At 44.5% G+C, this 25,758-nt stretch overlaps 1 protein-coding gene across 3 annotated transcripts; it reads left to right on the top strand.

The window, feature by feature from the left end:
- The first annotated feature begins 248 nt into the window (after positions 1–248).
- Positions 249–25,364, top strand: ACOT9 (acyl-CoA thioesterase 9). 3 transcript variants are annotated; one of them, XM_068144787.1, is made up of 16 exons: positions 249–430; positions 2,301–2,392; positions 3,877–3,903; positions 7,541–7,586; positions 10,675–10,845; positions 10,940–10,977; positions 12,372–12,455; positions 12,834–12,937; positions 14,347–14,420; positions 16,705–16,772; positions 17,922–18,033; positions 18,989–19,079; positions 19,801–19,886; positions 20,700–20,787; positions 20,978–21,128; positions 21,949–25,364. In XM_068144787.1, the coding sequence occupies exons 1-16, from the start codon at positions 417–419 to the stop codon at positions 22,005–22,007; spliced, it is 1,305 nt and encodes a 434-aa protein (XP_068000888.1). In that variant the 5' UTR covers positions 249–416; the 3' UTR covers positions 22,008–25,364. The 3 variants fall into 3 exon arrangements, with proteins under 3 accessions (XP_068000888.1, XP_068000889.1, XP_068000890.1); XM_068144788.1 differs by lacking the exon at positions 3,877–3,903; XM_068144789.1 differs by lacking the exons at positions 249–430; positions 2,301–2,392; positions 3,877–3,903 and adding an exon at positions 5,391–5,521.
- Positions 25,365–25,758: the final 394 nt, after the last annotated feature.

Below are 25,758 nucleotides of genomic sequence, written 5' to 3'. Positions count from 1 at the left end.
TAAAAATCACGATATTTACTAAAAACAAGCCCCACTCAGAGGCAGGCAGGCCAAGCCTCCTCTCTTCGGCGACGCTGGCCCAGCCCAAGCTCTGCTCCGCTCCGCGCGGGAGGCAGACGGAGGGCCCGGCGGCCTGCCGTGTGTGGAAGGCGCCATCCCTGTGTTGGCGGGAGGCCAGGGGCGGGAAGGGCTCGCAGCGGCCCTGCGTGGGGAGTGCCCAGAGCGTCACGCCGTGGCGGCAAGGCAGCCTTGCAGAGCCCTTTCTGTATCAGGCAAGCCGCGAATCGATGGTATTGGAGGACTGCATGCCTGGAGCAGGCGTGGCTCCGCAGGCGCTGAGCGAGCAGCGGAATTCTTGACGGCCTTGGCCCGGTCCCGGTTTCGGTGCTGTCCCAGGTTACGACCCGGCGAGTACCATGCTGGCCAATCGGTAAGGCTGCCCCCGTCCCCAGTAGCTCCTGCCTGCGGGTCCGGGTGGGGAAGCGTGGGAGGCCGGGGCAGAGGCAGCTCCCTGAGGGGAGGTAGTGGTTCGCCCCTCCGCGGGCCCGGCGCTGCTGGGGAGGTGGCGCAGGACCCACTGCTGGATGTGGCTGTGAGCAACCTGATCTAGTGTGAGGTGTCCCTGCCTATGGCAGGGGGGTTGGAACTAGATGATCCTCGAGGTACCTCCCAACCCTAACGATTCTATGATTAGGGCCGGCGCCGCCCTGCCCAAAGGGTGCCGTGCCCCTAGTCTCGCCTAGTGGTTTCCCAGCCCTCTCCCGTAGGGGGCTCAGGGCGTTGTTTGGAGGGGCGCAGGCAGGGCGTGGCACCCTACAACGTGTAGCAGCGCGGTCCGGAGGGATGGCGTCCGGCCCGGCGGTGTGCGGAGCGGCTGTCTCCCGGGCCAGTGTGTCTGAGCGGCACCGAGCTTGATGAGGTCTATCGGGCGTGCAGGCCGAGTCGAGCGGGAAGTCATCTGCTGGCCGTGCCATGAGGCACCAGTCCGTAAGCTGCAGAGTTTTCAGCATTGCCGTTCAAGTCATCTCTGATACATAGGAGACTCTGCTGGCTCCGGAGGGTACCCTCTCAAGTACCCTTGGTGTACCTGCAGACAGGCAGATTGTGTGCATATGACACACACGTGTAGATAGGTACACGGATAAGGTATATATAGAAAGATGAGCATGGCTCTGAGTTTTTGCTGGTGTGTGGGGTGGTGCCTCTATTTTGAACTGAAACCTCAGCCACAACTGAAGTAAACTGAGAGGCAGGCAGCACATGTTCATTGTCAGGATAGTACCTTGTGTTGTAAAGAGAGGTTTTACTCCTGCTGACCCTCTGTATTTTCGTCTTAACACAGTTTTGCTTGCCTGGAGAAGTTTCCCAGGCTACTCTTTGGGTGAACACCAAATTGCTGGGTGGATTACATTCTCTGCAGGGTTTCAGGTTGTCCCTTCTTTCTGAACAGCTAAGAGGATTGCATCCTGCATTTTGAGTTGCAGCAGAACTAAGCCATGGAGGAGACCAGGTTTAGCTGATTGGGATTTTGTTGGAGGCCTTATTGGTAGCCACTTTAGAATATTCCACCTTCCAACGCTATGCATACCAGCCCAGTGCAGGAGAACTGGTTATGGTCATGAATGATTTCCTAGGTCCTGTCTGTGTTAGGATGTCTGCAGCTCAGTAGGTGGTGTTCAAGCTAAGCTGGTTGGCCCAGGCTGAGAGGGTTGGGATCATGCAGTTTGGAGAACAGAAGCCTCCGAGAGACCTTACTGTGGCTGTCTTGTAGGCCGAAGGGGGCCTGCAAGAAAGCTGGTGAGGGGGGGGGAATGGATCCAAGCTAGAGGAGGGAAGATTTACATTAGACATTAGGAAGAAGCTCTTCACTATGAGGTTGGTGAGATGCTGGAACAGTTTGCCCAGGGAGATGGTAGAAGCCTCATGCCTGGAAGTTTTTAAGGCCAGACTGGATGTGTCTCTGAGCAACCTGATCTAGTGTGATGTGTCCCTGCCCATGGCACAGCAGTTGGAACTAGATGATCCTTGAGGTCCCTTCCAGCCCTGACAGTTCTGTGTGATGCTGTGTGAATAATCAAGAGAGCAGCTACTGCCAGTAGATCATTCTTCCTTCCTGTTTTCAGATAAGGACAGGTATCAGTTGGAATTTCAGCTGGCTTGAATTGTTGTACTGATAGTGTCTGGTTCTAAAAATGAGGAATGGAGTTTCTGCATCAATCTGCAACATTCCAGGAATAAATCCTAAGTTATTTTCATGACATTAGTTTTAATGACACTGAATTCTTCCACTCTGACTATAGGTTGTGCACCATGAGGAAGCTTCCTTCTATTCTGGCTAAGGCACTCACTTCTGGGACCAGTGGTTCCCCAGTGCTTCCTGACATGTCTGAAGGTAAAGTGAGTCATTTGTACTTCAGAACATTTAGCACTGTTTCTAAGGAGTTCATTCTTTCAGGTGGTGGCCTTTCATGTGTTAATATGATTTGGATAATGGGCATGCCCTCCACTATTAACTCTAGTATAAGTGTTTAGGACATAGCAGAAAATCACTGCATGTGTTGGGAGATGAATGTCAAAAAATCTGCAGAATCCTTGAAGCAGCAGATTTAGGAGTTCATCTCATTCTTCAGTCTTGAAAGAGTGTGTGATTCTTTTCTGGAGGAGCAACTGCTTCTCAAGTTGATTCTAGATACAAAGTCCACCTAGTACAGACAGGTACAGAATGGCTAAGAAAATGAAGAATTGAGTGGAAATAATGTCTTACAGAACTTTTAATGTGTCAATACTTAATTTTGTAAGCTGAGAGAAATCTTTTAATGGGATCAGCAGCGTTGCCTTGTGAAATGCCCTTGTCAATAGAGCTTTGTGTTGCAAGATTTAGTGCTCTAATAGTCATAAACCATAATGTTCCTGTTCCACAAGCTTTTAAAAAAGTTTTCCTGCATTCTAAGTCCGTGTACTGAGAAAAGGGGAGGAGGAAAAGGCTGGTACAAATACTTCCTGCATGGATTCCTGCTTGTTTCTGAAATCTTTACCCCTTTGTTTTCTAAATAGAAACCACAGGCATCTGGACAGCTAGTCTTATTTGTTGTTAGAGAATTTGTATCTATTATTGTTACCAAATATTAACTTGGAAGGTTAAAGGAGACAAACAAGAATACAGAGTGTTGCCTGTTTGCAGGTTTGATAGCAGTACTATCTAGAAGGCCAGTAAAAATAGTAGAGCAGTGAGGCCATCCTGGCCATGCCTTGTTTTTCTTTCCAAGGAATACTTTTTTTTTTAAAACTATACCTGTTAATATTTGAGTTTCTGTTCCAAAATGGTAACATTAAAATAATGTTATGAGAACTTCTGTTGATGTGTAATCTAGTTTGCTTTGATATCCAGGTTTTCACAAAACACCAAAATACTTCATGGCTTTTCACAAGCCTTTTCCCATCTTTTGGGTCCATGTTGTGAATGCCCTTACTTCCTCCATGGTTCTCCCAAAGGCTACATGCAGCAGGACTTTGGAAGTTTTCTCTGAGATAGCTCTCATCCTGTTTCCTGAAAAATGCTTCACATATTCCTTTTCTGGGTTAATAGTATTGGTCAGCAATACGTGGTAGCACCAAGTCTGGGAAGCTGACTGGAATGAATACTGCACGTAGAGTCAGGTGACAAAGGGACTCACCGGAAAGCTGCCTTTGAGGGAAAGGATGAACTCTTGAAAGCACAAAGATGCTGACAGTACATCAGGCAAGGACAGGTTGTTTATAGTTGCTTACTAAAATAAAGAAACATGTACAGGTAGAACAATCAGGTAACTCTTTACTAAATGTAATTTGCATTGTTTCTTTTAATTGTTAATCTAACCTATGTTTTCCACTCCACAGGACACTTAGCCATTCATGTCAATGATGGTGTGTTGTGGTAATCTGTACATATTTTGATATTTGCTATAACACTAAACTTCTACTCAGCTACTGATTTTTCCTTACTTCAGCATTCACAGAAAAATGAAATGCTATTATTCTTCTCTGTCAACTTGCTTAAAGCCTCTTTGCCTTCAGTGAATGGCTCTGACCTTATCTGTGGCAATGTTGTACCAGATCTGTCAGCACATGGTGTTTCTGGCGGTGTGGTGGCTAACACGCTTTGAAGAGGCTTGTGGGATACAAAATCCCATATGCCTCAGTTCCTGCAGTACTTTACTTTGTTTTAAACATTTGAATGGGTCCAGAGGAGGGCCTCAACGATGGTTAGAGGGCTGGAAAACCTCCACTGTGGGGACAGGCTAACAGAGTTGGGGTTTTTCAGCCTGGAGAAAAGAAGGCTCCAGGGAGGCTTCATAGTGGCCTTCCAGTACCTGAAGGGGGCCTACAAGAAAGCCAGGAAGTGACTTTTTACAAGGGCTCGTAGTGATAGGATGAGAGGGAATGGCTTGATGCATGAGGAGGGCAGATTTAGACTGGAGATTAGGAAAAAATTCATTATAGTAAGGATGATGAGACACTGGCACAGGTTGCTCAGGGATGTCGTGATTGCCCCCTGGAGGTGTTCAAGGCCAGGTTGGATGAGGTCTTGAGCAGCCTGGCCTAGTGTAAAGTGTCCCTGCCCATGGCAAGGGGATTGGATCTTTAAGGTCCCTTTCAACCCAAACCATTCTATGATTCTATGACTCTGCGTCTTTCACTGAAGTCCAGATTGAGCTCTATACAAAACCTGGTGCTAAAATACATTGTAGTGGTGTACCTGAACCTGGATGCAGCCTGGGGAGGCCCAGCTAAAGGGATCATGGTTCTCATTGGCAGAAGTGAATGTAGTGATCACATCCCTGTCTGCCTGCCCTCGTGTCCTTCATCACGGCACAGTGCAAGGATCTGCTGCTCTGACATTAATGATCCACACATCACCATTTAGCAGATACTGTGAAATAACACAGCATGATAGTGATGGGTATTTGCTGTAATTGTTCTGCATGTTTAAAACATTGGCCAAAGAGGAAAAGAGAAGGGATTTGGGGATTTTTATACTTAATTACTGCCTTAAATTTCTATTTGACATAGCTAATCCCTAGAAGAGTAATATAGTCACCCCATGGGGGATAAAAGAAAAACTATGTGCTTGTGAGATTGTAAAATGGGCTAGATGTAGCTTGGCAACATTTTAGAAGCACTCTTATGCTTTGTCTCTCTTATTGCTTAAAAAAACTAAAATAATTCCACAGTCTCACCTGGCAGATGTTTACTTGTATGCCCAAAGTTGAAAACAGAAGTATTAAATGGGATTAAATCTGTATATTCCTGTTTGCAGGTTTGGACTTGAAGATTTTTTTTTTTTCTGAGGCCTTTTTACCTCTTTAAAGTTAAAAAGTTAAGGTGAAAGTTTAAACACAGAGAAAGTGCTGTTTACAGCCTCTCCATCCCAGCATAGTCTGCACACTGTTGGAAACTGAGGTTTTGTGTTCTAGAAGCTGTAAGGGTGTTTCTGCTAACCCTGTATTGCTCCAGTGCGTGGTATGGCAGCTTCACAGGTGGGGTATGTGTAACTGGACAGCAGTATCAATGCTTTAAACAAGCCCTGCTACTTCTTAAAAAAAAAACTTAATCAGACCTTCCCCCCTCCTTTTAAAAAAATAAATAAATCAAGTTTAACATATTCAATCAGTTCCTTTCACTGGAAATGTTTATTCTAATAATTAGTAGAGGAACTCTTCTAATTTCCAAACATATTTGTAGTCTAATTTCCTAAAGAAACGAAGCCTAAGCAATCTATTTTGTCTTTGTCTGCTTATCTTCTTGTCACCCTCTTCTTCCAGAACCTTTTATTGCTTGATGTCAGCACAAATTCTGAAGAGAAATGTGTTTCCACAAGCTTTGTGAAAACTGCCCTCCTAAGCATTAGGGTGCCAAAGCTAGTGTTGGGGTCAGCCATGGACCATGGTGTTTGCTGGTGGCTGGTGAGGGGGATCTGCATGCTGGCTGGGTGTCACTCAGCTTCTTGCCTACCTTTGGGCTAACCATAGCCCATGCTGGTGCTTACCTAGAGGACAGGTGAAACAGAAGCAGTCTGGGAGTGTAAGGAAGGGAGCTGAAGGTGTTGCAGGGGAAGGAACAAGAAAGGGGAGGTTTTAGGGGTATTGCAGTGGTGGTGTGGTTGGGGGACTTGAGTAGGAAAGCAGCAGAAATTGAAGTGACTGTATAGGGGAGAGAGGGGCAGAGCTGGATTTGGCTGAGGAGGAGTATATGATTAGACTGGATCTTAGTATGTTCTTCAGAACAAGGGTGATGAAACTTTGGAATAGGTTGTGTTAGAGTGGTTGTGGATACCTCCTCCTTGGAGGTGTTTAAGGCCAGATTGGATGATGCCTTGGCAACCAAATCTGAGTGGTGTCCCTGATCATAGAGTAGATGATCCCTAAGATCCCTTCCAACTTAAGCCATTCTATGAAATACTTAGGATATGGGGCTCTGCTAGCTCTAGGTTTTAGCAGACAGCTTGCTGATCACTAAGAGTGTTCTGACCGGGCATTTAGTTGGAAAAGTGCCAAGCCTGATTATGTCTAATAACCTAGAAGTACAAAGGATCAGCCTGTGAATCACCAGCAGCCCTCTTCCTGTTGCACCATGAAGTTTTGGATTGTTTTGGTAGCCCTTCCTTGATCTGTCCCTAACCATTTTGCCCTAATATTTGAACCTCCTTGTATAAAAGCCTTTGTAAATAACCAAGGAATCCCTCCCATACAATTCCCAGCTTCTGTTCTGAGCTTGGGAGTTGTTGCTGCTTGTTTTCAGGTGTTCCCAAGCAGCATATATTTACCTGCCTAACAGTGATGGAGTAGTTTGATAGATTTGCTGGGACCTTAGCACACTTACTCTGAGGAAGAGTAGTAAAACTGCTGTGCAGATTATTCTTGAAATTTAGGGAAGGCTTGTGCAGAATTGGTATTAACTCTGGTAGTGCAAACAGTGCTAGAATCAATTTTGTAGGCTTGTTCCCAGTGTTTTATCACTGTGTTCTTTGAGGCTGCTAATTGAGGCTGTTAAACCCTTCTGGCAGCAGCCAGTCTGTTGATAGTGCCTACCTTCATGGATGGGTTTCTTTAAATAGTGCTCTTCTCATTCCCTGCCTTTCAGCTGCACTGCTCCTTTTATTGTTCTTTTATGACTTTCTGAGTTGTGTTATCTCCACAGTTTGTATTTAGGCTGAAAATATTTTCACATCAATATTCCTCAGTCTGATCTTGCTCTGCTCACTCTTTCAGCTGTTAATTAGCACTTGCAGGTGCTTGATTGTATTAATAAACACTCTTCCTTGGCTGTACACAATAAGCTATGGAATCACGTTACTCAACCCATTATTGTGATGTGCCTACTAACAGCATAATTGAATTTGGCCAAACTTTGGTTTCTGGGCTGCTATTTGCATGAGTTTGCTTTAATTTTCCTGGGCTGGGATGAGGATTGTGCTTTTCAGCACCAGGCAGCCTCACGTTCATCACTTGCAGAACCAAGCTTGATTTGCTTTGCCTTTTGTTTGTTTGTTTGTTTTTTCCAGTGCGGAGCAGATTGAGGGATATAGTGGGAGCATCCACCAACTGGAGGTACAGTGTGTTTTACTTCATTTGTTGTCTTGGTTTGAGCTGAAACAGCTCTGGACTGAGGGCAGAACGAATTTACCCCAAAGGAGTAAACAAACACACTCGCACAGCATTGGAGGCTAAATAGAAATGCTATTTACAGAAGTAACTCAAATACAAAAGGTACCAAGGTAAAAGGATATATCTGCATGCTCAGATACGGTTTGGCTGGGCCCCAAACCGGGCCTTTGCTAGGCCTCATCAGCCAAACTAGGCCCAACGTGGGCCCTGTACTAGGTTTCGCTGTCTCACCCACCCCACAGATAGGCCCAGAGTAGGGCCTCAGCTGCACAGCAGAAATAGATTCACAGTACCACAGTACATTAGAGGTTGGAAGGGACCTCCAGAGACCATCCAGTCCAACCCCACTGCCAGAGCAGGATCACCCAGGATAGTCCACACAGGAATGCATCCAGGTGGGTTTGGAAAGTCTCCAGAGAAGGAGACTCCACAACCTCTCTGGGCAGCCTGCTCCAGTGCTCCATCACCCTCACTGTAAAGAAGTTTCTCATGTTGAGCTGAAACCTTCTCTGTTCAAACTTGAACCTGTTGTTCCTTGTCTTACTACAGCACACCACTGAAAAGAGTTTGGCCCCCTCCACTTGACACCCACCCCTCAGATATTTATACACATTGGATCAGATCCCTTTCAATCTTCTCCAGACTAAACAGCCCCAGGGCTCTCAGTCTCTCTTCATAGGGAAGATGCTCAAGTCCCCTAATCATCCTCGTGGTGCTCTCATTCCCACACAGCCAAAAGTAATAGCAGCAGCCACATGCTCAGGGAAGAGAGGCCAGAGAGAGAGATGATCAGAAGGTCTGCTCCTTGTATAGGGAGATGCAGGAAAAGGCAATAGAATAACAGATTACAATATCCTGTGCCCTCCTTCTCTGGGACTCTCTGGTCCCCTGGAGGATTTGTTCATCTCTATGAACAATTGTTTGTTTAGAGATTGTTCATCTCTATGAATCCTTAACCTACAGCATTTGTGAAACCCAGGAACAGCTCAGGCTTGTGGTAATGTGGATGTTTTTAAGGCCAGGCTGGATGTGGCTCTGCACAGCCTGATCTGGTGGAGGGTGCCCCTGCCCATGGCAGGGGGGTTGGAACTAGATGATCCTTGGGGTCCCTTCCAACCCTGAGAATTCTGTGAGTCTGTAATGGAGGTTAAACAATATTAGTTTGCTGACTGGGGAAGAAGAGAGATCCAGCTAAAAAAACAATGCAAACAAGCTTTCTGAATTGTTACTTTTTGGATCACAAACTTCTGAGATATCTCTGGCAGAAGATCTTTAGCACTAAGAGGACAAAATACATCATCTTGATGCTTACAGTATTCTCCCATGAGCTTTGAATCTAATGGCAGTTGAAGAGCTGTAGAGTCTGACTGGAAATGTTATCACGCTGTTACTTCTTGAGTTGTCTGTTGCTGGATTACTCACATGGTGGATGTATCCTGCACTGAATTTGGAGGTAGCTGAGCTTGTTCACTGTAAAGCAGACTGCATTATGACTGGCCTTGCAGCACCCATGTCACTTGGCCAAACTGTTGGGATTGGGGTCTCCTTAGTCTGGTTTAACAAAGTCAAGTGCCAGGTCTTGCACTTGGGTCACAACAACCCCATGCAACGTTACAGGCGTGGTGGAAAGTTGCCTGGTGGTGAAGGACGTGGGGGTGCTGATTGACAGCCATCTGAACGTGAGCCAGCAGTGTGCCCACATGGCCAAGAAGGCCAAGGAGGCATCCTGGTCTGGATCAGGAATAGTGTGGCCAGCAGGACTAGGGAAGTGATTGTGCCCCTATACTTGTCACTGGTGAGGCTGCACCTCAAATACCGCATTCAGTTTCGGGCTCCTCACTACAAGGACATTGAGGTGCCAGAGTATGTCTAGAGAAGGCAACAAAGCTGGTGAAGGGTCTGGAGAACAAGTCTTTGGGGGGTCAGCTGAGGGAACTGATTATGTAGTCTGGAAGATACTGAGGGAAGACCTCCATTGCTCTCTACCACTCTCTGAAAGGAGGCTGGAGTGAGGTGGGGGTCAGTCTCTTCTCTTTAGTACCAGGTGATAGGATAAGAGGAAATGGCCCAAAACTGTTCCAGGGGAGTTTTAGGTTGGATATTAGGAAAAATTTGTTTATTGCAGGAGTGGCCAGGCATTGGAATAGGTTGCCCAAAGAGGTGGTTGAGTCACCATCACTGGAGGTGTTCAAGAAGTATGGGGACATGGCACTTTGGGATGTGGTTTAATGGCCATGGTGGTGTTAGGTCAGTGGTTGGACTCAGAGGTCTTTTCCAACCAAAACATTTCTGTGATCCTGGGCATTTCTTTTCTCTGCTATAACTTAATTTAATTTAATATATAACTTAAGTCATTGATATTTTTGCTTCATTCAGGTTACCTTCATGAATTTGGTGGTGCAGTCCTGTGGGGTAGTGCTCCCTTTGTTGTTTCTTTCGATGACTTCACTGAATAGTTGTAAGATGACTGGGTAGGAAGAAAGAGGGATTAATTGTCCCATTCTGTCAGCTTACTGATCAAGTGATGAACTGATGAGAACTCACCTGTGGGTGATAGCAAGTTTTAACAGATGAGTTCTGTTTGTTGTTAGTAACCAACACCACACATCTGCTTTACTTTGTGGGAGAGTTTGTAAATTGACTGTCCTTTAAAACTGGCACTGTAGAGTGAGTTGTGTTACCATAGCTATGGAAGTCATGAATACTCACAAAACCTCGGAGATTAAACTATGCCTGATTGCTCTTTTCAAGGGGAACCATTTTGGTGCCATTCAGAATCAAATAACTTTATTTCATCTCCTAGTGAAAAGTATGTTTAAAAGCTGTTTATAAGTTTTCTGCAGCAGTGTTGCTTGGCATAGCTCATTGTTTGCATTTCTCTGTCTTTTCAAGGCACACTGACTGTGTCTCGCTGTTTTCACTGCTTTTTTTGTTTTCAGTTTGATGATCTTCAATGTGGCATCATCTAGCTAGGGTTGCAGTTCTGTTGTCGTGCTCCAAACACTGTATTTTTGTTTTTTTCTCTCATCAGGGATCATGTACAAGCAATGCAAGAAAGAAAGGCTCTTCATACTCTACTGGCAAAACGTCAGGAAGACCTTCCTCCTAGGAAAATGAAGGATAGCTACCTGGAAGTTATTCTGCCTCTAGGAAGTCAACCTGAAATAAGAGAGAAGTACCTGAATGTACACAACAGTGTGAGGTAAGAAAGCAACCATGTTGCACATTCAGGAAAGTGTCAACTTTCATTTACTCTGCATGCCTGTATTTCATTGTCCAAACAAATTATTTTTCAGATTTGGAAGGATACTGGAAGATCTTGACAGCTTAGGAGGTACGTATCTGTGTTCTGAAGAGGGCACAGGTAATGCAGACAACCTGAGTTTGGGTACAGTTGAGCACTGTTTGCTGCACTCTGCTCTCGTGACACCCCACCAGTTCTGGTGCCCCCAGCATGACAGGGACATGGAACTGCTGGAGTGGGTCCAGAGGTGGGCACCAAGATGATCAGAGGGCTGGAGACCCTCCCCTGCAGGGACAGGCTGAGACAGTTGTTATGGTTCAGTCTGAGGAAAAGAAGGTTCTGAGGCAAACAGCCTTCCAGTATCTAAAGGGGGTCTACAAGAAAGCCAGGAAGGGACTTTTTACAAGGGCTTGTAGTGATAGGATGAGAGGGAATGGATTGAAGCTTGAGGAGGACAGATTTAGACTCCCTGGCACAACTTCAACCCATTTCCTCTCATCCTGTCTCTGGTTATCTGGGAGAAGAGACCAACATCAGCCTCACTCCAACCTCCTTTCAGGTAATTGTAGAGAGCAATAATATCTGCCCTTAGCCTTCCCTTCTCTAGACTAAACAATCACACCTTCCTCAGCCACTCCTCCTCCAAACCCCTCCCCAGTCTCGTTGCTCTCTGGACACACTCCAGCACCTCAATGTCTTTCCTGTTCTGTGGCACCCAGAATTGAACACAGCACTCAAGTTGAGGCCTCTCCAGGGCCAAATACAGGGGCACCATCACCTCCCTACTCCTGCTGGACACATTGCTGTTGATCCAGGCCAGGATGCTGCTGGCCTTCTTGGCCACCTGGGTACACTGCTGGCTCATACTTTTGATGATGGAAATCTGTGATGAGTGAAAATCACATGAGCACTAGAAAACCAAAATCCTTTGCAGCCTTGTTTTTCTTCAAGGAGTCTGTTTACTTGGATGTGCTCTTATGAGCCCAGTGAGTTAATTTAAATAGTGGTTTGGCTGGTAGTAATTACAGTGTGATAAATATCTCTCTCTGTGCTTTCATGCCTGTAAGGCACAGTTTATCTAATCTGCACCTCTTTAAAGGACTCACTATTTGCAAACAAGTCTTCAGATAGCATGTATCCTTGGACAACCTGCTTGAAAATAAAATAGGAGTTGGGAATGATCTGAGACAGTGGGTTGCAAGGGTAAAGAGATTGTGGGATTGGAAGTAGAGCAATGGGTTGATTTTAAAGTGCTCAGCTGTATTTGTAGTAAGTAAATATGCATGTAACTGAGACAGCTGCTGAATCACTCTTTTCTTTATAGCAGCCCTGTGAGGTACAGCCATGAAAATGTGGAATTCATTTGCACTCCTACAGTGTGACACTTCAGTTTGTATTTTCTCATGCTTCACAAGGATGGCTTTGATCTGCTTCACTGAGGCTTCTGTTAAAGAGCTGACTCCCATTTTTGTTTCTCTCTGCAGTTCTTATTTGCTACACTCACACCAAGCAGGAAATGCAGCCAAAGTCTCCCTTATCGATAGTTACAGCTCTGGTGGATAAAATCAGTAAGTGGCAATTGGGTCAGTAGAAATCTGTTCATCTTCCTGTTTCAGCAGCTGCTGCCTTCTCCTGTTTGGTACTAGCTTCATTACTGAGCAGTATTTGTTCTGGGAAGTTGGACCTAGCTTTTGTCACATGTTCTGTTGAACATCTCTGTGAGTCTGCTGTCATCTCTGTACTTTCTCCTCCTGTTCTGCCTTTGAAGTCTGATAAGCCAGAAACTGCAGGCTAGTGGTTGTGTCCCTGGCAAAAACTTTCTTTTCTGGGTTGTCTTTGCATGTATTGCCTCTTGCAGAATACAAAAAGGTCTTAAGAGAATCCAGTCTTTCTAATACTAGATGTGAGTCATCTATCTTCAGTAACCTCTGATGTTTGTCTTGTAGACTTGTGCAAGAAAATTATATACCCAGATCGTGACATCAAATTCACAGGCAATGTCTCTTGGGTTGGGAAGACCTCAATGGAAGTTAAGATGCACATGCTGCAGGTTAGTTCCTGTGAATTCTCTCCATCTTATTACAGGCATGAGGTGCTTCAGGGTGTTGGAACAGGCTGCCCATGGAGGTATTCAAGAATCTGTAGATTTGGTGCTTCAGGATATGGTTTAGTGGTCATGGTAGTTGGGTTATGGTTGGACTCAGTGGTCTTAAAGGTCTTTTTCAACCTTAATGATTGTGTGATTCTGTGATATTAGCAGTCTGAATTACATTTTCTAGAATAACTACTTTTGAAGGGCTTGATTCAGCCCTAGTGTTTCAAGACCAAGATGACTCCCAGAAGTCTAGGTGCAGCAAGATACTCTGTTGCTAATCTTTCTTTCAAGGCATGCATTTTTTTTAACCAGTGTTTTGCAGTTAAACTGCTGCACAGTACCCCTACAGAATACTGTGTCCAGCACTGGACCCTCAATAAAGGAAAGACATGGGCCTGATGGAGCAGGTCCAGAGGAGGGCCATGAAAATGATCAGGGGGCTGGAACACCTGCTATGAAGACAGGCTTTAAGTTCCTAATGGGGACCTACAAGAAGGCTGCAGAGGGACTGTTTCCAAAGGCCTGAAGTGATAGGATGAGGGGTAATGGTTTAAAATTAGAGAAGATGGATACTAGGAAATGCTTCTTCTCTGAAAGGGTTGTCCAATATTGGAATGTTCTGCCCAGGGCAGTGGTGGAGTCACCATCCCTGGAAGTGTTTAAGCAGTGTGTGGACCTCGCACTGAGGGACATGGTTTAGTCCCTAAGTTGGGGACCCTGGGTTGAAGGTTGGACTGGATAATCTTTGAGGTCTCTTCCAATCAGATGTTTTCTGTGATTCTGTGAAAAGTAGGTTTTGATTGGATGTTAGGACTAAGTTCTTTACTATGAGGGTGATGGAACACTGCAACAGATTGCCCAGGGAGGTGGTTGAGGCCCCATCTCTGGAGATATTCAAGGTCAGGATCAACAGGACTCTGAGCAAACTGATCTAGTGGAGGATGTCCCTGCTGACTGCAGGGGGGTTAGACTGGATGACCTTTGGAGGTCTCTTCCAACCCAAACCATTCTATGATTTATTGTCTGCATTTGCCACAGTGCTGCATTTGTGGCAATTTGGTACTGACAAAAAATGTCTTGACCTTTCTCAGAATAAAGGGCACGTGGCTCCTTTCATAGTGCCTATGTTGATTTCCTCCTCTCCCAGCTGATAGCAGTTCATAAACATTCCCTGCTTCATATTTACATTGCAGAATTCCTGAAACTAGAGTCTTCATGTCTGTTATTTCTTTCTCTTTGAGCTATTTTGAGAGATCTTGGAAGGGATGAGAGAATGTGAACGTGAACATTAACATTGTGATGAGCTGGAGAGCTTGCTAAGAACATTGACAGTTTTAGTGTTTATAATTTCCTGTCTCTCTTAGTTCCTGGATGGTGATTACAGCCCTGTGTTAGATGCAACCTTTGTCATGGTGGCTCGGGATCCAGAGAACAAACGGTAAGGTGTAGGACAGCAAAAGAGTTTTCAGACTTCAGCTGTGGTTGAAAATATCAGAGAAGGCATCTTGCTAGATGTGTGCAGAAGCCATATAGTGTAGGTGAGAAATAAATCACATAGTTAATGCTTCCTGCTGGCAAGTTTTACCTTCCTGCAGCAAGCTTCAGAGCATTGATTTCAACAGCCAGATGATACCAGGAATTGATGTTAGTCTTGGGATCTGACCTTTTTCTTTAGCAGATATATCCCTGTGTTTGAGTGAGTGGCCTGATGAACACAGAAGTGAATGAGTCTGCTGGAAACTCACCTGCATTCTAGTAGTTGTTGGAATGAATCAGCTTCTTGTCATACAAAATGGAAAAGATTGAGTTTCAATGATTAAATAGTCTGAGTGAATAGCACCATTAATTCCCCAATAGACCCATGTTAGATGTCATCAGAATAATTCAGTCTACAACTTGCTTAAGTAAGTAACATGGAATTGATGAGTATCACCACAGGACTGAAAAAAAAAACCAACCTCATTATTTTTCTGGATTTACTCCCTGTAATTCCTTAGTCACTAAACTCACTGGTTGATTTATTTTAGTTTTGGTTTCAGTTTGGTGTCCAGCTCTGGAGCCCTCAACACAGGGAGGACTGGGCCTGCTGGAGTGGGTCCAGAGGAGGGCCACAAAGTTGATCAGAGGGCTAGAACGTCTCTGCTACAAGGACAGGCTGAGGGAGCTGGGGTTGTTCAGCCTGGAGAAGGCTCTGGGGAGAACTTTCAGCAGCATGCAAAGGGGCCTGCAAAGCTGCAGAAGGACTCTTTACAAAGGCCTGGAGTGATAGGGTGAGGGGCAATGGTTTGAAATGACAGGAGATTTAGACTGGATGTTAGGAACAAGTTCTTTACCATGAGGATGCTGGAACACTGGCACAGGTTGTCCAGGGAGGTGGTTGAGACCCCATCACTGAAGATCTTCAAGGTCAGGCTCTACAGGACTCTGAGCAAGCTGATCTAGTGGAGGAATAGCCTAGACTAGACCAGACCAGACCAGACCGGAAGAGACCTTCAAGATCACTGTGTCCAACCTATCATCCAACACCACCTAATCAACTAAACCATGCAACCAAGCACCCTATCAAGTCTCCTCCTAAACACCTCCAATGATGGTGACTCCACCACCTCTTCGGGCAGCCCATCCCAATGGGCAATCACTCTCTCTGTGTAGAACTTCCTCCTAACCTCCATCCTAAACCTCCCCTGGCACAGCTTGAGACTGTGTCCTCTTGTTCTGGTGCTGGTTGCCTGGGAGAAGAGATCAACCTCTGCCTGTCTACAACCTCCCTTAAGGTAGTTGTAGAGAGCAATAAGGTCACCCCTGAGTCTCCTCCAGGCTAAGCAACCTCAGGTCCCTCAGTCTCTCCTCATAGGACTTGTGTTCCAAACCCCTCACCAACTTTGTTGCCCTTCTCTGGACTCGTTCCAGCAAGTCAAAATCCTTCCTAATCTGAGGGGCCCAGAACTGGAGACAGGACTCAAGGTGCGGCCTAACCAGTGCAGTGTCCAGGATATCCCTGCTGACTGCAGAGGGGGTTAGACTAGATGACCTCTGGAGGTCCCTTCCAACCCAAACCATTCTATGATGATTCTGTGATATTTGTGTGTATGTATATATCTATTTCTGAGCATTTGTATAAAATAAAAATAGGAAAATAATTAGAAATTTTGGGGAAGAATGGCTCTTGAAAATAACCATTTTGCTTTCCTTGTGAAAAGAAATAATGACATGTTATATGATGAGGTTAGATTGAACCTGTGCAGTAAAATAATGGTACAAATTTTTCCTCAGGACAGACTGGTTTCACCTTCTTTTGATAGGTGTTCCACATGGTAAACAACTTCTGGCTGTTGATAAGGCAGCCATGGGACCATATAGATGATATGAATACTTGGTAGCCGCAGGAGCAGTGCCATTCAGGTTTTGTGTGTCTGATTTGGACTGTCCTAGGTAATCACATCTTAGTTATAAATTATGGGTCCAGTTGTAACTCTTTAACAAGCAAAGACACATCACTTTGTCTTAATTATAGTAGATTGGTTGAATTGTGTCACTTCAGAGTTAAAGGAATTGTGATACTCTGTTGGCAGTTGCACATTATGAAATACATGATTTATTTCTATGATACAACCTCTGTTCACCCTGTACCAGGAGGGTAAACAAAAATGGAAGACTGTTATGATGTATTTACAGGACAAATTCTTGTAGGCTGTTACTTAAAGAAAGTTTCTTGTCCACAGGCCAGCATTTGTTAATCCACTCATTCCTGAGGGCCCTGAGGAAGAAGAAATCTTCAAGCAAGGGGAATGTATGTCTTATTTCCTGGTACTATGCACATCTGCCTCAGGTTTAACTTAATAGATGGAAGGAAGTAAACTTCAGAGGGTGGTGAGACACTGGAACAGGTCACCCAGGGGGGTGTAGTGGTAGCTCCCTTGCTGGAAGTGTTCAAGGCCAGGTTGGATGAGACCTTTGCAACCTGGTCTAGTAGAGGGTGTCCCCACCTATGGCAGGGAGTTTGAACTGGATGATGTTTATATTCCCGTCAACCCAAACCATTCTATGAAATGCTCCTAATTTCTTTTAAGTCCATTTTTTTTTCTGTCTCATGTGAGTTTGAAAGCCTGCTGCCACATTCTAGGAAACCATTTGGCTAAACTGAGAGACAAGGGCACTCCTGATGTGCTCTGCAGCCCATGGAAGCATCTCTGTTTCTGGGCTGCTCACTGTATTTTGGAACTGAGTGCATCACAGGCTTTCCTAATGCTCTGGCTGACTGCTTCCATGGGTCTGCTAAGTGCATCACAGCTCCTTACCTGACTCCCTGTGCTCCTTTTGGAAAGAAACTCAGGAAAGGAAAGGAGGAAATTCGAGAAAGGAAAGGAGGAAACTTGGGAAAGGAAGCTCAGGAAAGGAAAAAGGGAAGGAAAGGAAGCTCAGGAGAGGAAAAAGGAGAAGGGGAAGGAGTGTAGCTGCATCTTTTGTTTCAAGCTGGAAATCTAAAACAGAGAATTGGAGGAATGTTAAAGATTGAATAAACTGAACAGAAGATCTAAGCTAAAATTTCAGTCAGTGTGTCCTATAGCAGTGAGTTCTGTCATAAATTTGCATTCTTGTACCAGTGGCAAAACCTGAGGAAGGTTGTTGTGTAGTTTCTTGTTTGATCTGTTTTTCTGTACTTTGAGGGGAGTACTAAAGTATTCTGTAGGAGCAGTGGGTGGGTATCATAGGGCAGGTGTAAAAGGTCTTCACAGTGGTAACAATTTCTGACTTGCTTTTCCATTGAGGGAGTCAGTTCTGAAAGCCAAATTTCTGTTGGAATCTCTAAGTCTGTGAAGTTACAGCTTTTAACTTGCAGGGGGTTAAAATCTTCAGAGCCAAGCCAAGTGTTAGTTTGTTTTTTCGCCTTTGAACTCTAATATGTTGTGGTTTGTTTGGGTTTTTCTTTCATGTTTAGTGAACAAGCTGAGGAGGATTGATTTCAGCACTGCTTCCTTACTGAAAATGGCTCCCACTGCAGAAGAAAGAAACATTATTCATGACTTATTCCTGAATACATTGGACACAAGGCAAGAAGGGGAGGGGTGGAGGATAACTGAAGTCTTATGAAGGAAAAAAATAATGTCTTTTGAGTGGGTGCTTGTGAGAGGGTACACTTCCCTCACCCCCCATTTCACCACTGAAATTCTGTGGCAGTTTATTAGATACACAGGTACAAACTTTCATGTGACAGCTGCACCTCTTAAAAAGTCTTCTGTCCTCAAAGAGTCAGCTGTTGAAAGTGACTGTAAGTACAAAGAGCTTCTGAGCAAGCTGTTAGGAAACAGGTTAATGATGTTGAACCAAAGAAGGGAGTGGGATGGTTTTGCAGCTGTGCAGTTTGCACAATCTAAGAGTTTTCTGCCATGATACCCAGGGCAAAAAACATGTGAGGGTAGGAATTTGCCATATTTTGAGAAGGTACCCTTGCAATGTATTTTAAATCTAATACTTGAGGATGGGATGCCATCCAGAGAGATGGAGAGGTGGGCTGAGGAGGAGCTCGTGAGGTTCAGTAAGGCAAAGTGTAAGGTCCTGCACCTAGGTCAGGGCAATCCTATATATCAATCCAGGCTGAGGGATGAAGAAATTGAGAGCAGCCCTGCAGAAAAGGATTTGGGGGTGGTGGTGCAAGAGAAGCTGGACATAAGGCAACAGTGTGCACTTGCAGCCCAGAAGGCCAATGGCATCCTGGGCTGCATCAAAAGCAGTGTGGCCAGCAGATCAAGAGAAATGATTTTGCCACTTTGCTCTGGTGAGACCTCAGCTGGAGTGCTGTGTCCAGCTATGGAACTCCCAACACAGGAGAGACATGGAGCTGCTGGAGCAGGTTCAGGGGAGGGCCACCAAGATGATCAGGGGGCTGGAACAGCTCTGCTATGAGGACAGGCTGAGGGAGCTGTGTGTCTGCATCTGTTATCCATGCATTTTTGACCTGCTGAATTCTGCTCCTGTGGGCTATAAAGTTTATTGTTTCTTCCAAAGGACAGTAAGCTTCCGGAGTCGTAAACTACCACCCAATTCAGTTTGGATGGAAGATGCAAAGCTAAAAGGCCTACAGATTTGTCATCCTCAGGTACTTTGAGAAGTATTAATGAATGCTTTAAGGTTGAGGAGGGTAAATTTACGCTAGATATTAGGAAGAAATTCTTTCCAGTGAGGGTGGTGAGACACTACAACAGATTGCCCAGGGAGGTCATGAATGCCCCCTCCTTGGAGGTGTTCAAGGCCAGACTGAATAAGGCCTTGAATGACCTGGTTTAGTGAAGGGTGTCCTTGTCCAGGGCAGGGGGTTAGAAATAGATTATCTTTAAGGTCCCTTCCAACCTAAACCATTCTATGAGTCTATGAATTACAGAAGCAGTTACTTACAAATTATCTTGCAAGACTCTTCAATCCATTATTTTGTTTTAGTTCTGCAGTCCTCGCAGTGGTTTCAGATCTGTGTTTCTTTTGACATTTTTCTGTTACCTGTATGGATTGCTACTGCAAAAGATGAGATGTCTTCTTGCCAGATTATTAATTTTGTCTAAATTAATTCCTTTGCAAAATGTTCAAGTTGGGCTTCTGGTTGCTGACACAATTCTGAGTTTTTAGTTTTATATTGTCAAATTAATTGAATGAGCTTCTATTAAATAAAGTTGCCTCAGCCATTTGGGCTTTTGCAGGTGTATCTCAGCAGTGCTTTTTACACATTCCCATGGTGGGAGTGCTGTTAAATGCTGTGAACTGCCACACAGCCTTTCAGCACAACGCCTTGAGAAGAACACCAATTTGATTGTTGTTTCTACATACAGGAGCGCAACATCTTCAACAGGATCTTTGGAGGCTTCCTTATGAGAAAGGCATTTGAGCTGGGCTGGGCAACTGCTTGCAGCTATGGGTGAGTTGTTAGGTCTGCAATGTTGATGTGATCCAGAGCACTGTGCACATAGAGGTTGGGAGAAGCCAAGGTAACCAACATACAGACAGTCTTGAGCAGAAAACATCTGGGTGTCTAGCAGAATCTTACACTGTCAGTACAAGTGCAAACCAGCCCTGTTTTACTTGGTTTACTGCTTGTATTTATGGAGACGTGCTCCTTGGAGCCTGGTTTTTAAGCAAGATAGCAAATAAACATTTTTTTGTTTTCTTGTTTTGTTTTGTTTTATCTTGCCAAGCTACTTTTGAAGATAAATTTTCTCTGTAACCATATAAAATAGGCATTCAATCAAATAAATGGAAGATCATTTTCATTCTGTACGCAAGAGGAATGGTTTCTGAACTTCATCTAGTAACTGCTTGTGCTGATGTGTGACTGAAGTCATCACCCAATAAAGATCTATACATGAATTTAATGGAGCATGCCTAGCCTGATAGAAAGTGAAATGCTTTATGATGGTGCTTGGAAAACTTGAGTTGTAAGCAATGATGGTTTGAAGATTGCCTAGCAAGTGTAAGCCATAGAATGCACTAATGATGCACTAATGTATCCTTAGAGAGAGTGTATTTTTATGCATGAGGGAGGCTTGCTTCAGTCATTTTTCTCCTGAGTAATGACACAGTTCTTTAGCACTTCTTGTGGCCTGTGTTTAAGAGACAGATTTTTTTTTTTTTAACTAGTACCCCTTCATTAAAATGCTGACACTAAAATATTCCATGTTTCTCCAAACACCCTCATTGTTCTTAAGAAGACATTTGTCTTTTTCTTGCACAGGAGTTCCAGACCTTTTATTGTATCTGTTGATGATATCATGTTTCAGAGGCCAGTTGAGGTTGGATCCTTACTGCTGCTTTCTGGGCAGGTAGGAGTTGAGTTATTTTTGCAGAGGATAAAACCTTATCTTTGCTGTAGTCACTCTTAATGACTGCTAATGAACAGTGCATTATGAGAGCATGTGACCTTTCCTGTGAAATAGTGCAATGAAGTCTGCTACAGTTTTTCAGTGGCAGTGATAAATTCTAAACTATAACTCCTTTCTCTTACCTGTGTAGGTCTGTTACACAGAAAACAACTACATCCAGGTACGAGTACACAGTGAGGTTTATGATGCAGACACCAGGGAGCAGCAGACAACCAACATCTTCCATTTTACTTTTATATCTGAAAGTGAGGTCCCACGAGTTGTCCCCAAAACTTATGGAGGCAAGTATCCAATTAATGCATTGTTACCAGAACTCTGTAGACAAGATGTCAGAGAATCACTGAACATTAGGGGTTGGAAGTGACCTCCAGAGATCCTCCAGTCCACCCCCACTGCCAGAGAAGGAGCACCTAGTGTAGATCACAGAGGAATGCATCTATGCAGGTTTGCTATGTTTCCAGAGAAGGAGACTCCACAACCCCTCTGGGCAGCCTGCTCCAGGGCTCTGGCACACTGACAGTGAAAAAGCTTTCCTTTATGTTCATATGGAACCTCCTCTGCTCCAGCTTGCATCCATTGCCCCTTGTCCTATCATTGGACATCCCTCAGCAGAGCCTGACTCTGTCCTCCTGATCCTTGCCCTTTACATCTTTATAAACATGAATGAGATCAGGGTCCTCTTCTCCAAGTAAAAAAGCTCCAGCTCCCTCAGCCTGTCCTCAGCAGGGAGATGTTCCACTTCCTTCAGCATCTTTGTGGCTCTATGCTGGACTCTTTCAAGCAGTTCCCTGAGGTCCTTCCTGACCTGAGTGGCCCAGAACTGGATAAGCATCCCATCTGTGGCCCTACCAGGGCAGAGTAGTGGGGAAGGAGAACCTCTCTGGATCTACTAACCGCAGGCCTTCTAATCCAGCCCAGGATGCCATTGGCCTTTGTGGCCTTTGTTCCCTTTCTTTTGGAACATTGGTCCTGGCAAGCCCCATTTGGTTTATGCTTTGATAACAGTGTGGACTGCATCTGAAGCTTTACCATTCTGTGTAGTTGCTGTGGCACTGCTATGAAGTTACTAATGTGGCTCTCTCTTGTCTCTACCTCTTTCAGAGTCGATGTTGTATTTAGATGGGAAGCGACACTTCGCTGAGCTCATGAAAGAAATCTGACAGCCTGACTGCTGCAGCAGCAGTGCAGCAGGAGAGAGCTGGCACCAGAGGTGGCTAACAGACAGGTGTTTGCAATACTGAACAAAACCCAACAAAACAACAAAAACACCCCAAGCTCAAACTGCACAACAACAACAAAAAAACCGTTTTAGTACTATTTCTATCTTGGCATATATTTTGATTTGTTTGTTTGCTTGTTTGTTTTTCTCCTTTGGTTGTTTTTTTGTGTGTTCTATCCTGCCAGGATTTATTTAAATCTTACACGTGGCAATGATAAGAAAAAAGGCTGAAAAAAGACAATTTCAAGCTTTAGATAGCTTCTCTGTGTCATCTTTGAGAGATTTCATGATGATCTTTGCTGTCTTGGTCACCATGTACCTTCTTGCCCTTAGAACCTCTTCTTTGTGTTTCCCTCAGAAGGGAAAATGTGTGCAATAAGTTGATAGAGATGAAGCTGCTTGACCTACATCCTCGTGTAAATGAGGTTTAGGGTAATCATTAGGGTTGTTTTTCTTTCTTGTTTTTGTTTTCTTCCAACAAGGACACTTGCATCTGGGCAGCAGCGTACCAGTGTGAGCAAAATGTAAAGCAGCTGTTTCCCACCAGCTGGGATTTTAACAAGGCTGTGCAGCATTTTGGATGGTTCCCTTGGGAAGAAGGTGATTTGTGCAATGAAATGAGGTGGCCATATGGTCTCTCCTAGCATTCTGTTTGCATAAAGCCAAAACCTTTGTCCTTGCCACCCTTTTCTCCTCAACCTTTTTTTCTTTTAATTCTATTTTTTTAAGTCCAGCTGTATCCTGGTTTCAGCTATTTTTTCTTCTTAGTAGCTGGAATAGTGCTGAGGTTTGGATTCAATACCAGAATTGAGATGGTAAGAATGTTGGTAACGTGCTGATGGTTTTGGTGGTTGTTAGGACTTAACAACCACCTCTGCTTTGCTAGTGTGCAGGTGCACAAGAAGCTGGGAGGGAAAGCTGACCCCAAGTAGCCAAAGGGTCCGTACCAAAGGATGTCATGCTGAATAGGGTAGGCTGGGAAGCTCTTCCAGGATTGCAGTTTGGGGATTTCTCTCTTCTGGGATTACTGGCTCAGCATTGGTCAGTGAGTGGTGAGCAATTGCACTGTGCATTACTTGGGCATATATATTTTATTATTACTATTAATCATCATTATTTTAATTTCAGTTATTGATTTTTATCTTGACCTCTAAGTCTCATTACCTTTGCCCCTCCACTTTCCTCCCCCATCCCCTGGATTGGGGGAAGGTGAGTGAGTAGCTGCAGGATGTTTGGCTGTTGGCTGGGTTCAAACCATGGCAGGACATAACTGAGAGTCCCCCAAGGAATTATTTTTCATAGCCTGTAGAGCAGAAATTGGGCTGGTGAGATGGGCTAGGACTGGAAAAGAGTGTTGTAGAGCAGGATGTTTTGGTTTGTCAGGAACTGGGAGCAGGAAAAGTAAAATGTAGCTAAAATGGTAATGGTTGTGTTTGATACTGGAGTTAGGAGTCTAGAGAATCTGTGTTGAGAAGTGTGCAAATCAGCTGCTGAATGGTGGGAGGATTTTTGCCACAGAAGGGTGGTACAGCTGTAGGACAGCCTCCCCAGCTGGATTATTTGTCTGGTTGGTCTGTGGTAGACTAGTGAGATACAAGCATTGTGTTGCCAAGTCTACCTGTGAAGGGCAGAGTAATTCCCTACCACAGAGGGGACACTATGGTGGCCATAACTAAGGCATATAAGTAACAGGAAGAAACTCCTTGATACTGAAGGGCTTCTTATGGAATGGAGAAAGTTTTGATAATCTCTACTATCTGGCAGAAGAAGCACCAAATCCTGAAATTAGGAAGGTGAGTGATGGGAGGCATCAGCTTCTAGCAGTGAGATGATTAATCACAAACACAAAACTGAATCTCTGATGCTTTCAAATCAATACTGATGTCTTACCTGATCAAGGCACCTGAAGGGGAGTAGTTAGGCTCAGTGGTAGGTTAAATGGATGAAATATGAAACAAGACTAGACTGCCTTCCCTGCTAGATTTCAAAGTAGCAGCAAGTAGAAGTTACATGAATCAGCACAAACCAGATGGGTAAAATAAAGCAACATGTTGAAATGTTATTTCTGAGTTAGAAAGTTTGAGAAATTCACAGTTGGTGCCATCTTTCTTTGGTGATAGGATAGTGTGAAGGTCACCGCTCCTAGCAGCTGATCGCTACTCATGTGAGCTCTCTGTTGAACTCTCTCCAGCAGATCCCTGTCTCTGTTGGACTGGGGAGCCCAAAACTGGACACAGTATTCCAGGGCAGAGTAGAGAGGAAACATTCTCATAATGTCAAACTTCAGCCTTCAGAAAGGGATTGGAGAGGAGAAAAAGAGGTAATGGAATAGTGACTACAGATTGTGACATCAGGCAGACACAAAGAAATGAATCCCACAACTGAAGATGCTTAGAATTCACATTTTCCAAGCTCACAGTAACTTAACCATGTACTAGAACAGTTACAGAAATGTAAGTAGCGTTATACAGAGTGTGTATATGGATGGAAAAGATATAAAATAGTCCATGGTTTGTTTTGGTCTGTTACTATATCTATGTGCCCACATACTTTATACTCCAAGAAGGTAACTTCCAAGTTGTCCCTTTCTTTGCCAATAGGTTAAATGTGGCTTTGTTCAAGGGTTTTGGTCATGCACCTTGCTGTATTCCTTTGTGGGAGGGGATAAAATTGTTCTCAGAACTCAAAATATTTGCACACAGTGATTAATTTTATGTCATTACTTAGCGGCCAACCCATCCCTGCTCTGAGGGATTAACCATTATCACCCAAGCCTACAGATGTTAGTAGAAAGTAGTTCTATTTATAGTGAAGCTATCAGAGTAATTGGCTGTGGCTCTGTGGTGGAAAGCAAAGGTTTCTGTGCCTGTTGCATCTGGAATACAGCGAGGCGGAAGCCTGTGGTAGCTGGATTGCCTCTCCTAACCCTCTCACTTCATGGTGATATGAGAGAATTTTGGGGGCTAGGTTGAGCAGCACTTTGTTTGAACTGGGTTTTTTTTCTGTGTTTAAAAAAATACAAATATTAAAATTATTTACTCAAAACTTACTCCAACAGCTGCTGATAGCCTTTCTTCAAATACATACTATGCCTTTGCAGCCATCATGGTGCAGAGCATCCTGAGAAGCTTCCTGGAGCTGTTGCAGCATGAGACATGGAGCAGGGAGCATGGGTGTGGGCTCTGATGCTTGCAGCACTCAGAAGGGACAGCAGAATGGGTTCTGGACCCTGCTTCCAGTGTCACCTGTCTTTATCTAGTGAGTATTCAATGGAAAATTCAGGTGTGGTCTTGCAGCACGGACCAGTCCTCTGCACCCTTCCTCCCTGCTAGGCTAGTGGAGAGCTTATGAGGGAGACATCCCCAGAATTAAATGCTCTGCACTGGACGCTCTCAAGCAGTTCCCTGAAGTCCTTCTTGACCTGAGGGGCCCAGAACTGGACACAATGTTCCAGCTATGGCCTTTCCAGGGCAGAGTAGAGGGGGAGGTGAAAAAGGGCAAAGCAAATCTTTAAATGCCTCTGGCTGCTGGATAATCCTGTCCAAGATGCTGGGGCTATTAAACTCTGATTTTGAAACTCATTTTTCCTGATGGCTTTGCTGGAAGATCTCAAACCCTCCACATGCACATCTGAACAGGACTTAAAGGGAAAACATCCTTTTCATAAGAATATTCTCTCATGACTCACAGGG

This window comes from Melanerpes formicivorus, unplaced genomic scaffold (assembly GCF_026170545.1).
Source record: "Melanerpes formicivorus ecotype bairdi unplaced genomic scaffold, bMelFor1.0.p_v2 SCAF_11, whole genome shotgun sequence".
NCBI classification, from domain to species: Eukaryota; Metazoa; Chordata; class Aves; order Piciformes; family Picidae; genus Melanerpes; species Melanerpes formicivorus.
The sequence above is the reverse complement of the archived record's forward strand: the minus strand, read 5'-3'. Positions and strand labels throughout refer to the sequence as shown.

Coding starts and splice junctions, on each gene's coding strand:
- ACOT9 (XM_068144787.1), top strand. Junction 7,587..10,674: donor GGAGCATCCACCAACTGGAG/GTACAGTGTGTT, acceptor TTCTCTCATCAG/GGATCATGTACAAGCAATGC. Junction 21,129..21,948: donor TGTCCCCAAAACTTATGGAG/GCAAGTATCCAA, acceptor TACCTCTTTCAG/AGTCGATGTTGTATTTAGAT.